The 16,702-nt window shown below is 45.9% G+C and overlaps 1 protein-coding gene and 2 long non-coding RNA genes across 11 annotated transcripts in view; 2 read left to right on the top strand and 1 right to left on the bottom strand.

Moving 5' to 3' along the window:
• Positions 1 to 16,702, top strand: part of LOC133266610 (uncharacterized) — a 371,798-nt gene that overhangs the window by 159,606 nt on the left and 195,490 nt on the right. The gene's annotated exons all lie outside the window — the stretch shown is intronic.
• On the bottom strand, positions 712 to 14,872 carry LOC133266612 (uncharacterized). 2 transcript variants are annotated; one of them, XR_009742459.1, is made up of 2 exons: positions 14,735 to 14,872; positions 712 to 980 (listed from the first exon to the last, which is right to left on the bottom strand). It is a non-coding gene; the product is annotated as an uncharacterized LOC133266612 (long non-coding RNA). The 2 variants fall into 2 exon arrangements; XR_009742460.1 differs by lacking the exon at positions 14,735 to 14,872 and adding an exon at positions 10,863 to 11,212.
• The window catches only part of GRHL2 (grainyhead like transcription factor 2), a 70,587-nt gene continuing 68,719 nt past the window's right edge, over positions 14,835 to 16,702 (top strand). For 4 of the 5 annotated variants that reach the window (XM_061447992.1, XM_061447989.1, XM_061447991.1 and 1 more), the window contains exon 1: positions 14,836 to 15,134. In XM_061447992.1, coding sequence (XP_061303976.1) covers positions 15,115 to 15,134 — 20 coding nt within the window. In that variant the 5' untranslated portion in view covers positions 14,836 to 15,114. Of the gene's footprint in view, positions 15,135 to 16,702 lie in introns of all 5 variants that reach the window. The other variant, XM_061447990.1, reaches the window with a different exon arrangement.

Below are 16,702 nucleotides of genomic sequence, written 5' to 3'. Positions count from 1 at the left end.
ACGAAATCCTAAACCAGCAAACCTTTGACCTTTCTGCAGCCCCACTATTGATTTTTGCTGGGACTGATTTAAAAGTATGATGGTATCTTTGATGGACATAAAAAAAGTGGCATGTTGGCTATTGTTTATTTTGACAAAGCTTTCTTGTACGTGTTAATACCTGCAGGAGACCAGAGGATTATCAGAACAGGAGAGCAGAGCAGGCAGCCCAATACACACGGCATAGCTCACATCTCCCAAATCACACAAGTCGGGTGGCTTTCCAAGATCTTGGCAGCACAGTGCTGATCCAGAAGGTGAATGGTAGGAATTAATATGCAAAACCTCCCGAGGCTGAAAAAGTTGGTGTACAAAATAGCCCAGAGCTATCTGGGAGGGCTGGAACTGGCATTTCCTCTTCAATTCACCCTGCTCAGACTTGCTCTGCAAAGTGTTAACAGGATCAGCTCCTGTGGAGCAGGAGGGTCTCTGCACACAGCCATAGGCAGAAGCCTGTTACTGTTGCCCAGTGAGGCTGTAAAGACTTGGGCAAAACTTTGTGCTTTCTAAATAGGCCAGCTACAGAAAGCAGTTCAGATCAAACTTCCCCATCATAAGGCTTGATCCTCCTGGCTAATTGCACAAAAAACACATTCCCATGCAGAAGCATCCATGGAAGGGCAGCTTGCTCTTACCGTGAGTTTTCGTATGTTTCTACATCCAAATGTGATAAAAGAAAAAAATGGGCTTTATTGAAAAAATACAGCTATAAATCACAACATTCCAAACAGCACAGATGTCCCTGCTTTACTGTGACCCTCCTCTTTACAAGCAATCTGGCTTGGACTATAAGTGCTTTGGGGTGAAGGCCACAGTACCTACACGTTCTCACAGCAAATGACACGATCTGACGACGCTTCTGCCTCCATAACATGATTCAGTCTCACCATAGCTTCACCCTAGGTGTTGTGTTGAGTCTCCCAGCTGTCAGAGGTGATGGCCTATGAAAGAGAAGATAAAGCGTATAAACCAGACTGTTATTGATAATAATAGCACCACGATCTCTCTCCCCACCAAGACAGTAATCTTTCTCCACAAAGGTTGCAGACAGCCTCCACTGATTTTGACCCCTTACCTTAGCTTTACCCCAGTTAAACCACAATCCTGTAGATGTCCCAGATGCCATCTTAGACATTGAATTTTATCTTGGAATAGATTATCATTATATTTTTTAATATTAATTATAGTTTTTGGAAGTTACCTGAAGCAAGCAGTTGTTAGAGAGACCATTTGCAAAACAAACTGGCTTTTGATGCTCCATTTGAAGACGCATTTCTGGCTTTAACTTAACAGAACCTCCAGACTGAGGCTGGCACATTTCTTTGGAAGAGGCTAGTGCTTTAAGATGATTTTTAGGGGGTTTTATGAGATCAGATATGCTAGCAGAACTCCAGCTCAGTCCCATGCCTTCTCTAACTGCTGAGGGATTGGCTCAGAAACCAGAGAAATCCTGGGATTTACAGCTGAGCTACCAGGTTTCATGGAGCTGAGCACAGTTTTGGGCTCTCACAGACCCAATGTGCCAAGTACAGAGGAGTTCTCCTGTCTTCTTCTCTCACACATAGCCTACCAGAACCCCACAAAACTCCACAGCAATTCAGGAAATGATCAAACACAGAATCCAAAGATCAGTACGAGGATGACTTCCTCTCCAGAGCCTCCTCTGCACCCTGAGGACATGGCTGGACTGTTTGCTGTCAGCTGACACCCACCTACATTGTCTGTGGCTCCTTTGTGACAAAGCTGTTCCCCTAAGTGAAGAGGAGCCGAGGTACCAACAAACATTATCAAGCCTTGACTTTAAATGGATACTGTGAAGAAGCAGTTAGTGTTGGCCCCACTGCTCCCTGCCTGGCAACAGGAGATAGCCCAAGCTTGGCAGGGAGTGGGACGGGAGGAGAAGGGGCTGTTTTGGTTTGGCCAGGAAGAAAGGCAAATGTTTTCTCTTGTGGCTTCCAAGAGGAGGCAGCATCTTGACAGAGGCAACCTGAGCACCAGGCCAGAGTCCTCTCAAGAGTCCTCTCAAAAGCTGTTCAACCCAACAGTGGTCTCTTCACAAGCTCCATTCAGCTGAATTTACTTGATTTGGGATTCTTCCCCCTTTTCACCTCACAGTGAGATTAAACAGATGTCCTGTCTGCTCCTAGCTCCTTGCCAGGCTCCAGCATGGAACGTCTTTCAGCTTCTAGCACTGTCACAGGCATTGCACTGACCAGCTTTCACTGGGTATCACCTTAATGTTCCTGTCCAGTAGTATCTGAAACCACCAGTAATGGTACCCACAGGTATTTTGCTTAAGATAAAAGGGAAGATATCTTAAAATATGACTAATAAAATGTGTCTGTTTGAAAACCATCACATGAAAATGGACAGCTGCATTACTGATACCCATCTAGAACCAGGTGGAAATAATTTGGCCAGAAAATGCTGACTTTTTCTGTATCTCTCATTCCAGTTTTGACAACCATTTACTGAACAAAGAGCAAGGTTTCAGGATTTTGTTGCTCCACATAGGCTATTAAGATCCCTGGAGCACCTGGGCTCTTGGGGGTCCCTGCAAGCTGGCTTTATCCATGGTGGAGCTGATTGTCTGTTCTCCCTACAGGAGTTTTGAGAAAGGGCCAGAATAGCTCAAAGTTTGAGTTTTCTCTTTCAGACCTGTAGAACTTCTGTGTCTTAATTTTTCCCAACTACATATGTGAACAAACAAGATATTAGCTCTGCTAGCAAACCTGACCTCTCCCCCCAGCATCACTTTTACAACATGTTTAACATATGAAGGATGTCCTCTTTGTAATTAGCTCTTACTGGGGAGACCATGGATGATTTAGCTTTTTCTCAACAGCTGAAGAAGAGGGTTGGTTGACTGGAAGATTAAGGAAACTGGACTATGAGTGCCCATGCACTGATCACCGGAAAAGCTGACTATAACCACCAGTTCACACAGTCTCAGGCCGCTGCCTGTGACCATGGGCCACTTACATTATTCCACTCCCGACTCCATCTTGAGCAAAACTGTGTTACTCAGAGAGCTGGTGACACAGAGAGAAAGTTTTCCAACTCCTGTAATGTTCAGAAGTGAACCATCCTGGCATTGCTACTCTATGCCTGTGTGGGGTTTAATACCTGTTAGTGTAATTGAGAGGGTGTGCAGTAAAGCTGTGTTTACATTTGTTTGAGATTCGGAAAAGCAAAATTAGAGAAAAGAAGAAAACATACAACTCTTCAGAGCTACAAAACCACCTTCTTAAATGAAGAAATAAATAAGGGATTCTCACAAATGAATGCAAAACAACCGAGAAAAATAGATCTGTGCCTAATCAAACAAAGCCCTGATTAGTTCAGTGGTGGCAGGGGTGCACCAGTGACACCAACCCTTACAGTTTTGTTTATCTTTTTCTAAAGACCAACCTCTTAAATTTATATGACAAAAGTGTATTATTTAACTGATTCTTACACTTCATTTTTACACCAGGGAAAAGCTTGAGAGGGAAATACTGAGACACTGACAGATGGATGAAACCTCTATTTTTCAAATGTCACGATTCTAAAACACGATGCAAGGAAGGGGGTACCACCACCTGTAAGCGTTCACTTCAGAGTCTAAAGCGGAGTTTGAAGCTCAGGGCCTCCAGAGTGTGTTCTGTCATCTGCTGCAAACATGGCATGAAAGAGGCAGGAAGTAAGATAACAAGATTCTTGTGTTTGCTAGAAAGAAAAGAGCTCAGTTCTCAAATGCCTGTATCTTTGCTATGGCTCAGGACACAGCATGTCACCTAGACAGCAGTATCTCTGCCACTGCTCCTGTGCACCTTAGGGAAGGCTGCTACAGCACCAACACTACTTGTATCTTCCCATCATCAAGCTGTCTGTTGTTCACAATAGGTGTTTCACTGCCGGTATCAGGGGCAAGAATTGTTTGCATAGGCCAGGCTGCCTGTTTTTGGTGTGAGATAGCTGAGAGGAGTGCACTGCAGCTCCCAGCACTCATTAGCCACTAATCTCATGCACTGAGATTCCCACGCACTGTGCAGGCTGCCTTTGGTGAATTTTCAATTAGCATTATAACACTCCAAGCTTTGAATGCTTTGTGTATATTTATCTTCTCCTTCAATTGTCAGGGCCAGCAGACAGAGTAAATTAAACCAATTTAAGACTATCTGTGTCTGTTATTTGACAGCTATTAGCCTAAACTGACATAATCTGCCAGCTCAGAACTAACACATTTGTGTTAACCTGGGTATGACTGACTTGAATTCTTTCACAGAAAATGTGAGAAATCATGTAGGTGCTGCTACAGAAGTGGAATTCACTGCAGCATGTACAGGAGAAATGTCTGCCCTTACTGCATTGATTTGTCATTTCTAGAGGTAGGTGACACGGGTCTGCTGAATGAAGGAGGGCAAAACCCACACACGGGTCCCAGACTGAACAGGGGCTGTATGCAGCACATGTTAAGGGAACATTAGTTGGGGAGCAGGCATGGAAAGAAGAGCCTGCAAAGAAGTCATTGTGTTTGATTCCTCTTCTAGAACCAGAGCCCAGGGCTGACAAACATGCTGCAGCCTTTGGTACTACACAGGTAGCAGCACGCACCTGCAAACACTGAACTCAACCCTTTTGGGCCTGATCATCAGCTTACAGAATTAGAAAGGTTCTCAGTTGACCCCATCCACCACAGGATCAGGCCTTCTGAAGAAGTGCTTCAAAGGAGAAAATGACACTTGGATCTTAGAGAGACCTAAAGCCAGAGGAGGCTGCAGACTTTCTGGGAAAGTAATCTGTCAGTAAAGTGCAAGTCAAGCAGTTTCCTGGGCACAAAGGCAATGACTACACATGTATGTATAACAAAAAATTCCAATTCCTTCACACTGCCATCAGTGACACAGGCAAACCTCAAGCCAGGCTGCCACTAGCTACTGCCTCATTCCTGTTGGAATTCTAACTACTGTATTGTCATATCAGAGCATCCAACTCTCAGTCCACCCAGCCCCATTGTCACTGCCACCAAGCTCTACTCACTGGAGCCAACACCAGCTGTTGGTGCAATTCTCTGCATAAATAGGCAGTCACTAAGGGGAGGCACTTCAAAGCACCCTCCTCAGACTCAAAAGGTTCTCCCCATTATAGTGCTATTGGTTGTTTACACTGAGGTAATTGGTGTGTGTATAATTGGCCTTGTTTACACTGAAGATTCTCAGATATCCTAGGTCTCCCTTCCCCCTCCCTTCCCTTATGGAAATTCCAAAACCTAAAGGGAACACCACAGATGAAGGAGAAATCCACCCTTCCCTGCCCCCATCTTCCAAGGCTGGGTTTGGAGGGCAAAACCATCAAATTTAACCCCAGGCATCTCACTGTCTGAAGCTAACAGAATTTGAGACCTACCCAGCTGTGAAGTCACTTCCAAAGCAAAAAATGGAGATGTAGTGCAAAGGACAACTTGAGTGATTAACATTCTGCATAACAGTGTCTATAAAGAACAGGCACAACACCTTCTACATGTCTATCTTCTGAAGAAAAGATGGTCATTTCACTTGTGGCTTATAAAATACCTTCCTGATCAGATTGCTGCACTCATGCATGCACTTGTATGAATTCAGCTTCCCTGGGTCTACAGTGGTGCTGATGCTATGGATTGTCTTGCAGTTGCAGAAATTCACCACCACTCCAGCCACTGGACAAGGCTGAAAGAAACAGATGTTGCCAGAGCTCCTGGTGATGCCACGTGTCTCTAATGCTGAGCCTCTCTTACATTGTGTGAGACTCCAGAACTGGGCTGTGCAAATACTGTAATTAATTCCGCTGCTTACACCTGGAAGGCTTTCATTCACTCCAACAGAAAAGACTGTTTTGCATGCACTTTCACAATCACTTTAACTCCAAGCTAAAACCAGGCTGCTGCCAAAAGAGGTGGACCTGTCCTACAACTGCTATCCCTTTCCTTCTATTGGCTCCAGCACTCCCACAACTTAGGAATGGAGTTTTAGGGGGTCAAGCCAGCCTACTTACCTGCTTGAAAACTAACCGTACTACGAAAAACAAACTAAACCAGTTTTCAGGAAGATGAAAAAGCAAGGCTGCTGCTGTGACACAAGAGGGCAGAAATGTATGACCTAAGGTAAGAAAGAAAAAGCCCCTTTGGGTAGGCACATGCTAGGCACATGCTCTTCTACCTGGCTAAGCCAACCACTGATGACTCTAATGTGTTTATCTGTTAGGAATCTCAACAAAATATGCTTTATTCAACTTCACTGTAGGGAGGGTTGAAGCACACACCTCTCACCTTACAAAAAAGATCCCAGGAAAGCCTGGGTGACAGGACTTTCTGACATTCTCGTATCCTGCTCAAGTTGCTGCCTGCTCCTCGGTGTGACCTTGGGGATGCCATGGGAATCCCTGATACAGGATTACTTCCTGCTCCCTCCACCTTCACTGCGTTGTGGTACCAAGCTCAGTGTCAGCCGCCTGCACTTCATACAGACATAAGTCTGAGAAAAAATTTCATCAAGAGTTATAAAACTCTGGTGAGAATGGACTCCACTATGCCCAAGGTAAAACCTGTCCTTGAAGCCAGCTATGATACTGCATCATCAGTTGTCCTGTCTAGATACTGATTTCAGCTTAGAGTTACCAGTGCAACATTTAAAATTCAACCTATGCTGCTCATAGGCTGAACCAATTAGCTCTGATATGAGATAAAGACATTTGGGTTAAATATCCCACATTTCAAATGCTGTTTGTCTACTTCGTGAGTGCAATTCACCCTGAATTTCCCTCTCCTCTCCCTGTAAACTCTACCTTCACATTTGCTAGTGATTTAAACAAAAAAAGGGCAAGGCTGACCTGAGAAAGGTGTTTTGCACTCTCTCAGGCACTGTCTGGGAGACCACGGGAGGGCTAAGGGATTCTGATAGGCAGAAAGTTTAACAAGCAGTTAGGCATGATGATGTTTCAGGGCCTAAGAATCTGCAATCAACACAAGTTTGTCAAAACATATAATCCCTGCCTGTGCAGTTTAAAAATAAATGTATTCTAAACTGGGAAACTCACTGGTTTTACTGGAAATGCAAGAGTACTTTCCAGGAGTCAGGTTGGAGCATTCTGCAGCCTACCTGCCTGCATCTGCCACCAGCCTGAGATTTGGGCAAGGGGTACTAAATTCCTGGCTCTGCACAAATTCCCCACATAATCTTTGGCAAATCTGTTGCTCAAAAACCTCATGTATAAAATGGAGAGGTGCTACACCTACCTCCCCACGTCTGCCTTACACACCTCCTTTGAAACCTTCAGAGGTCAGGAACTTGTCTCTGGCAGTTTGTGCCTGGACTGTGGGAGCTTGAGCAACTTCTCTGTGATACCAGATGTCTTTGCCTTGGGGCTAGGAGAATGCAGGGTGTCAGTTTGGCCTCCCTCTCACACAGGCATCCTGAACCTTTGAATGTGTCTTCCTGCACCTAGTTCACTCTGGAATGACACAGCCTAAGTACATGATTTTGCCTCTCTCCCTCAAGCACCTTAACCACAGTATCTATTATTCAGAGAAGTGATTTATACCCCCAATGATGGTAATGCAGGATTTGCTTTCCCCTGAGAAGTGCTAGTACTTAGAGCAAAGTTTATGGTGAAATAAGGAGCAACATACACATCTCGCCCCCACCCTTCCCCGCAGGGCTATTGCTCATGTGTGGGAGCTAGAGAAAAAAGCAGTAAAGAAATGGAGCCTGCTTTGCCCCTCACACCCAAACACTGCATATAAACAAACAGCCATCTCCAGGTACTGTTTTCAGTCAGAGACAAGCAAATACTCAGCATCTCTTTCCTGGAGCCACATAAAACTTCTTCACTGCAGAATACTTTCACCTTGTTTCTTCCTGAAGCTAAAATTTCCACTTAGTTGGGGAAAAAAGGAAAAGAAACAAAAGTGTAAGGGAAAAGCACAGATGTTCTAAATCTGTTTATTCCAAGAGATTTGGTTTCTGTACTGAAATGGAGGAAGCAAAATCTACAGTGCAACTCCTATTTACACACAGTGTCTAGGGGATGACACAGTAAGAAGTTTCTGCATCCTGAAAATTGAGAAAACATTAATGTTTTATCTGTACCTTCTCTTAAATAACTCAGAGAAACAAAGGCAGGGTTAAAAGCAGCATATGCTACAGTCATGGAACACTGTTAAAGGCCTCGGAATTACATAGTTACTCCAATCTGCACTAAAAAACAATGAAAAAAACCCAATACTGCATTAGGCAGTGTAATAATGCACACAGGTAATAAGAGATACTACAGAAGAAAAATGAGATGTAAAGGAATTGGAAGCAACATGTCAAAGTGAGGCGATGAAAGCCTGATTTCTGGGTCTGGCTATCCCACAACACAGAGGTGGAACAAGACAGAGTAGCTATCACATCTCCCTGGGTGTCAGGGAAGTCCTTCCAGCAGCAGAGGCATAGCAGAATCTACTTTCACAGCACTCTGAGATAAAGCAGGCTTGTAGGTGCATGCAGGGCATGTGCACTGTATAAACACGGTATCACTGAGATGGTGAACCTGATAGGACAGGATGACGAAGCAGCTGCAGGGGATCTAGAACTGGGGTCTTCCCCAAAACACGGACTAAATGATCTTGAAGGTTCTGAGCATTGAAGAACCAAACCCAGGCAGTAAGAAAGGTTAAAGATTATGTCAACAAGCTCTTCTACACTGCCCCAAAAGCTTGATGGAGTAATATTATATACTGCCTTTATGTATATGAACTAAACCAGTTGGAGGCTTTCTTCTGAAATACTCCTCTGTTTAAAAGAGAATAGCAACAAATAGTAAGAGAGTGACACCGCTACACCTGTCTGTAAAGTTACTAAAAGCAGAGTTGACAAAGCTTAAACAGAAATACAGAGACACAGGGTCTAGTGACCTTTACATAGAACAAGGCACTGCAGAGATCTCCTGGCTCCTACACTGGTTCCTTTTGTGCCACCAGACAGTCCTCTTTATCCTTTACCCCTTCAAATGAAATAACATTTGCCTGCTGCTGAAGGCAGACACAAGGATAAATGAGCAACTGCACAGGGGCTATCAACCCCACCTCTTATTCAGCAGATCCTGAAAGCAACTTTTTGCATTTCCTGTGATTTCTTAAGTACCTTGCTATTTGATTAGTGACCTATTTTGAGGGAAAACTGCATTTATTTTAAGTGAACAGGATAATACATCCACAGCTTTGTTTCCCAACTCCTGCTGCTGGAAAGTATTTCTGTGGATTCTTTGGGCTGCATTTACTCTAGTTCCTCAGTGTGGGAAAAGTAAACAAGCAATTGTTTATATGCCATCCTTCACCTTCTGCATGCTGGAACACTTACACCTATTTCAGGATAGACTGTTAGAGCAAAAAGAGACACATTTGTCATTGTTTTTAGAATGCTTATCATTGCAGTGCAGTATTTTAGACCTGTAGAGCTTCTCTATTGTTTTGAAACCCTCAACGTGCTTATAACCAATGCAAAGGTGGTTAAAGCTCTTGGGTTTTCCACATGTTGATCATATCCCTGTTACAGATTCCTTTAAAATGATGTTCTGGATGTCATAATGGCTCAAGAACTTACTGGTAAGAGCTAGGAACAGCAGCCTCAGTGGCAAACAGACTTGGCCATTCCCACTCTCCAGTGAGAGCCCTTCAGTCCCAGCCTCCATGGAACCTAGAAGGCCAGCCCACCTCCACCAGGCACCCACTGCAGTACCAAGAATTGTGGGCTCATTTGTACAACTGAGGGAATTTGTGTTGGAAAAGAAGGGGTGGAAGGGAGGAAATTAAATAAACAGAAAAACTGGAATTTAGAGAAAAAGTTGGTTTTAAACTACTACTGTCAATTAAAAATGTTCTAGTAATTAAAGATAAAAAAAAAATCTATAGCTATTAGAACAATTTTTTCTTCCATTCCCCAGGAACTGTTCACAGCCTGAACAAACTAACAGCATTTCACCTTCATCCCCAAATAGTTTAAATTAAGATTACTCAAAATGTGTCTATGAACACATTTTTGTTTGCAGTTTTGTTCTACGATGTTGCAAATATCCTGTTGATTAATCCAGGAAGCTGGACACAGCTTCAGGAAGACATACTCAACATTTTTCTCACAGGCCAGGTTATTTAGGATCTCTAACTCTGCCCCATAATGGCATCACACGATTTTAATGTCAACTTAATTATATTTGCAAAATCCCAGATCCCACATCACATTATACTGTCTTTCAGAGATGCCTTCTTACTCTCTTTCATACTATGGTTTTACACTAAAAGGAAAACTACCGTCATTAGGTGACCTAAGTGTATTTTCCAAATGTTTCAAAATGCTTGTGTGAATCACTAAAAAACACTATCAGGTAGATCAAAGCATCTGCAGAAAAGCTATCATTCTACATTAAATTATGTTGGATTGGTTCCAAAACTGTTGAGTAATCTTTATGAAATGGATTGGTACTTTAATGTCTGCTAATCAAGTATGAACCTAATATTCCCATCTGTTGTCAGACTTTGCTGGCTTCTTGGCTGTGATGGTGTCTCAATCCTGAAAGGATTTCCATGCTGTGAGCTGTTTTCGTTGCTAAAAATTATTTCTCCTGTTCTAAACTGAAATAATATTGTGTGTGCCCCAGTGCCTAGATTCAGTGTTGCAGATACACAGGATAGTCATAAATTTCAGACCATGAATTCTACACTCACAATGAGCAAAACAAAAATAAAGCCCCTCCCTCTTTTTCTTATACATTTCCAATGCAAATCCGTATTTCAAATAGAAAGTGCCACGCTTGGCTCTACACCTTACCCTGTGGCCAGGAAATACTTATGGTCCTCCACACAGCTGAACTGCTGCTGTTGTACAAGATGTGGATGCACCTGAGAGCTTGAGGCTGCTAAAGGGATCCCAGCAGACCTCTTTGGGGAGCACAAACTGCAGTTTCATTGTGAAGCATTAGGAGTAAACTCTTATCAGGATCTTGGTTAACTAGAATTACTTCCTTAAAGTTAACAGTGCAGTGATTAATTCTTACAGCATCTGAAAGATCTATTTGGGGTATATGAGGGTTGCACTGAAAAATTTTTAGCTTATTTTGATGTACATGATGGGTTCATTGAAGTCAGTTGAGGATCAAGGTCTGCAAATTCCAATAAATATATTTTTTCATGCAGAAGGCAACTACAAAGGAAAGACCAAGGGGAGGATTAACAGTAAATGTTGCATATCACAGGATTAGTAGGTGGGTGGTTCTCTTTGAACTTATTGTGAGAGAATACATTTTATATCAACAGCCATCAATGACATAGAAAGACACAAATAAAAATACCCAGTAATCATTGCCTACTGAAAACAGTTGTTTTCAAACATCTGCTCTCTCACTGAACTACTTTACAACACTGTTTTGACATAAATATCTCTGTAACATCTTTTATCACATAGGCTTCTTTTAATAGTATTCTGAAAGATATTTTAGGTACTTAGTGCAATTAGTAAGCCTACTTGAGCCTTATTTGTACATTCTATTTCCTTTAGCCAGCCGTGGCAAGTCCAAACAACATTGATGGTAGCTGCTATGAAGTAAATAGTGTAAACATAAGGTGAAGCATTAGACAGTTGAATTCTACACTGAATCCTTACAACACCTTACAACACCACCACAAAAAAAAATGATCAGTTGCAAACAAAGAAGCAAGCACAGTATAAAAAAATAGTAGTTTACTGTTTTAAATTTCTCCATTACACCCTAAAGACAAGTCCTAGATTTTCAATAACGTATGACATGACTGTTTCACTTTTTGCTCTACAGGAAGCAAGACTGGTCTGGCCAGAAATAACATTAGCTGAGTTTTCAACGACTAACAGATTAGTTTATAATAATCTTGTAGATCATGAAGAATGAGCATCAGGCTGGATTAGGTAGGACTTGTTCGACCTGCTCAGTTAAAGGTGGACTCTGACACTTTCAATTTGATTCCAGTCTGCAGTCTGAAGCAAAAGGCTCATCCAGAAAACGATAAGCCCTATGTCTGCCTACCCAGTTAAATTAAGTTTCAGGATATATTTTTCCAACTAAGCAAGTTCCAACTGAATAACAGTTAACAACCTCAAATCAAGAGTTCATTACTGCATATTCCACTTGCATTCCTAACTTTGACCTTGGAACACTGTCTAAGATGGTGAGCAGTAGTAATTCAGTCTCCCAACTACCTCATTCTAAGAGAATCTCTCCTGAGAGCAGGCTGCTAAAGGCAGTTTTGTATTTGACCCAGTACTAGAACAACAAGCTCCATTTCAGTTTGAGTTACAGTTTGGGTTTGGTCCAGAACTGCAGATGGCATCAAATGCAGCTTCCTTCTTGTAAAATCACACATCAGCAGCATTTCTACCTTGGGGAAGATGGCATTTTCAAAAGTGCTTATCACTGATCTTCCTCTCCTTCTTCTTTTATATTTCATACAGGAAAAAACGGGGGAGAGGAGGGAAGAAACAATAACATCCAAATGTTTCTCATAATTGAAAAATTTAAAAAGAGAAAGAGGATACCTGAATTGGCGTTAATCCTATTGGTGGTGCTCAAACAGGTAACCTTTTCAGGTCTCAAAGTTTCTTTCAGCATAACAAATATTTGGGAAACTTTATAATTTCTGAAGTTAATAGGGGGGCTTTTAACTGTTACAGCATTCTACAAATGTGTACCAACTCACAACAATGTGCCTGAAAGACTCAACTCGTTTTAAGATTACATTGTAATCCTGTGTTTGAAACAACTGCATTATTTGCAATGGATAAATTACTCTGTTTCTCTCCTGGTTTTTTTTTTATGTAGCCTTATGGCTTCCTCAAAATGTATTATACAAAATAATTCCTAGAAACATTGTTGTGAATAATGGTCTCCAAGTTCAATAACAGTATTTTTTATTCAAAATCCAGGCCACATTAGCAACTTCTGATTGGATTTACAGATTATATAATAATGTTTCTTTCCTGTGACTGGTAAATGGAAGAGGAGGACAGCTAGCTAATACCTGCTGCTCAATCAAAGTGTCATTGATCCCACTAAGGTATTTTCCTAATTCTGTTTAGTTAAAGTGACAGGAATCTTCATGGGGCTATGTTTTAGCCGACTTATATCTGATTTATACTGAACTGGCTTAATTTGGTTAGTTACTGTAAATATGGATAAGGCCTGAGACTCAGTAATAGATATTTGTGCATGACTGCAATCACGTAATACCAAAGACTTTACACAGTCAAATTTGATTTTGACTGCAAGAGTAGGTGAAAAAAAGATCAGGCCCCAGATCACAATACCTCATGTTTTATATATATATGTATGCATACTTATATATTTGGTTATACAAACATATATACTTCTGTGAATATCCCTACATTCTCCTGACAGGTAAAATCAAAGATAGAAAATGGAAAATGCCTTCACCTAAGACAGTACAAATTTGATGGCTTGGACATGATTCAACTAGTTTTCTTGCAAAGATCACTAAGCTATATAATGGTCTACCCCACATAATGCTACGTTCTTTGCACATACAACTCTATCTGTACAGCAGAGGTTATCAGCAGTCAAGCTGGATGCCTATAAAGAGAGATGTCTCCAAGAGGACAGGTCATAGCAGGAATAATTAGTGGGGTTCTGATCTGTCTCAGGTAGAGGAACGGAGACTGAGAATGGGTGAGACCAGATGGAAGTCTCTCTGCTACCCTTCCACTCCCTCTTCACAAACTGACTCAGCGGGGGAGAGGTCCTCTCCCCCACCTTCCCCACCACGGACAAAGCTGCTGCCCACACAGCCCGATCCCGTCCCGTGTAACCACACTCGGGTCTTCAAGCAAAGTACCAGTAAAGCTGATGGTGACTGGCAGGCTGATGGTGCAGACATCCTTATCCACTCAATAAACACCCTGCTCCCACTTCCCGATTTTATCTGCAGATTTCCCCTGCTGACATAATAGACCCTTCAGCCTGCCCAGATCGACTGTTAGCTCTCAGATCAAGCAATGGGTGTCAGCTCCTGGCACCACTACATCCTTCTGCCGTGAGATGCCTTCGGCACCGAGGCATTCACCAACTTCAAGCCTGGCAGGTCCCAACCGTGGTAAAAGAGGAAAAAAAAAATGCCAGAAATCCATAAAAAAATCTCCTATGAAATTGTCTTCAAAGGCCGATGTCTCCCGGGGCACCACCCAACGGCAGGCAAGGGCCAGCCGCGGCGGCCGGTGGGTTCCGGGCACGGCTACTGCGTTCCGAAGGGCACGTTTCCTGCCCCACGCTCCAGGAACCTCGACTCAGCGGTAACGGCCGCCGGGCGAGGCGTCAACGGCCCTGCGCCTCACAGCGCTGCGCTGCCTCAGCCCGCTCCGTTCGCGGCGGGGGAAAGCGGGGAGGAAAGGAGAAAGAATTTCTGTGACGGTGGAACTGCCCGCCGCCGCAGCTCCCCCTTTCACCCGCCCGCCCGCCTGCCTGCCTGCCTGCCTGCCTGCCTGCCTGCCTGCCTGCCTGCCTGCCTGCCTGCCTGCCTGCCTGCCTGCCTGCCCTCCCTCCCTCCCTTCCTTCCTTCCTTCCTTCCTTCCCCTCGGCGGCGCCGGGCCCCGCGGCTGCCTCCCGGCGCGGAGCGGCGCGGGAGCGAGGTGCGTTACCTGGAGCTCGGTGGCAGTCTTACCTGTGCGCGCCTCTTCCAATGGCAGCGCACCTGCCGGCCCGCGCCGCCCAATCAGCTGGCGGCTCGTCCCTCTGCCCCGCGCCTTTAGTGAAAGAATCCAGCGCCGCTCGGAAAGTTACCTGTGCGCGCCCGGCCCGGCCGCTCTCTGCCCGGCGAGCCCCACATGCGAGGGGGAGGGGGCTGGGGCTCTACCTGTCCTACCTCGGCGGCTGGCTGCGGAGCCGGGAGAAGGGGGGGAAGGAAAGCAGAATTACCAGTAGCTCTGGTTCTGCCGTCCCGGGCGTTCACACACACACCTTCACCTGCACAGACCTGAAAGTCCAGTTCCGCCAGGGAGACGGAGGCACCGGGAAAAGGGGAGAGAGTTCATTGGATCAAACATGTCACAAGAGACGGACAAGTAAGTGATCGCAGGCACGCCGCTGCTCCCGCTGCGCGGGGCTGGCCGGCCCGTCGGGCTGGTCGGGTTTCCCTCTTGCCGGTGGCGGACGCGGACCTGCCGGGACTGCGCTTCTCCCTCCGGAAAGCGAAGCCGGACCGGGCGGCACAGCAACTCTCAGAGCGCCCGAGGACACGCTGAGGCTCGCCGCCCACCTCGCTTTCCATCTGGCTGTGGGGTTTCTCGATATTATTATTTTTAGCTCCCCTTTGATATGTTTGGGGTTTTTTGGTTTTTTTTTGGTTTGTTTTTTTAGGGTTGTGTTTTTTTTCCTTCCCCTCACCTCGAGGGTCACTTTTCGGGAAGGAGCTCTCTTCTCCTCGCCCGAGAAGAGCGGAGCGGCCTCCGCCCGCCGAAGGCCGTGGACTTAAAACTGCTTCTTGGCTTTTGTGTTAGCGCAACAAAGGGCTTTTATCCCGGGCCGGGTACGGCCATCTTCCTCCCCTTGGCCAGTACCGGCCGGGCAAGGCAGAGCCGTGGGCTTGTGGAAGCCTGGGTCTCTCCCGTCACCCGCGGCACAAAGTGCTCCGGCCCTGCCCGTGCGCTCGCTGGCTTCGGCTGCCCCAGACGCTGCATGCGGCGCCTTCAGCCTCAGCGTCCTGACCTTGTTTTCCCGGCGGGCCGCCCCGGCGGGCCGCCCCGGCGGGGCCGCGGCTGCCCGGAGACCGGCGCCTCCGCCCGAGGTTAAAAAGTAACTTTCGCAGTAGCGTCACCGAAGGAGAAAGAAGAGGAGGTGGAAGCTGCTGGGCCCGCGCCCGCCGCAGCCCTTCTCCCGCCCCGGCGGGGCACGGCTGCGGGGGCCGCAGGCCGCGGCGGACGGGCCCGGGTGCAGCGAGGCGTGCGGGGCTGCGTGCCCCGAGGCCGGCGAGGCCAAGGGCAGAGCGGCGATGACGTGGGAAGGCCCCCGTGCCTCCTGGGGTACACGGGCTGTGGTGCCAGGTTCCCCCGGGGCACGCAGCGGGACTGAGACGGAGCCAGCGGTGGGCTCGGCGGGAGCGGGGCCTGTCCGGGGTGGGTGTCCAGTTCCACCAACGCTTCGTGCCGGTCGGGCACGAACCAGGGGCTGTTTGTATTTACCTCTTCCCCGCCTGCCCCCATGCGCCGCGGGGTAAAGGCGATGCCTGTTCCGCGGTGGCGGCGAGGCGGATGGGCGTGAGGGCCGCGGCCTGGCTGGGAGCGCGGTGGCGGCGGCTGGAGCTGTGTAGCGCTGGGGAGCCGCCGTGAGGCAGCCAGGCGGGAAGGCCATTTTACCTGCTTAGGTTATTAGTGCTTCCGCGGGAGGCGGGTGGGGAGAGTAACGGGGCGAGGAAGATGGAGGGCAGGAAATGGCAGTTTTGTGTTACTGCTGCTACGGTGCAGGTAGGAACCCAGGTCATGAATGTAATCTCGGCTACCCTTGGTGGTGCTCGGATACAAGCTCTTGTTGGGCTCCCCAGGAACCTTTGGCAAAGGAGGTAGAGAGGAGGAGCCTGATGCTGGAGACGTCGACTGAGAGAGGCTTGGTGACAGCCTGCCTGTCAAGGAATGAA

The sequence above is a fragment of the Pezoporus flaviventris genome, unplaced genomic scaffold (genome assembly GCF_033815535.1).
Source record: "Pezoporus flaviventris isolate CSIRO_AGI_PZ_B2104156 unplaced genomic scaffold, CSIRO_AGI_Pfla_v1 ptg000007l, whole genome shotgun sequence".
Taxonomy (NCBI): Eukaryota; Metazoa; Chordata; class Aves; order Psittaciformes; family Psittacidae; genus Pezoporus; species Pezoporus flaviventris.
Note: the sequence above shows the minus strand (reverse complement) of the source record. Positions and strands in the feature narration are given on the sequence as shown.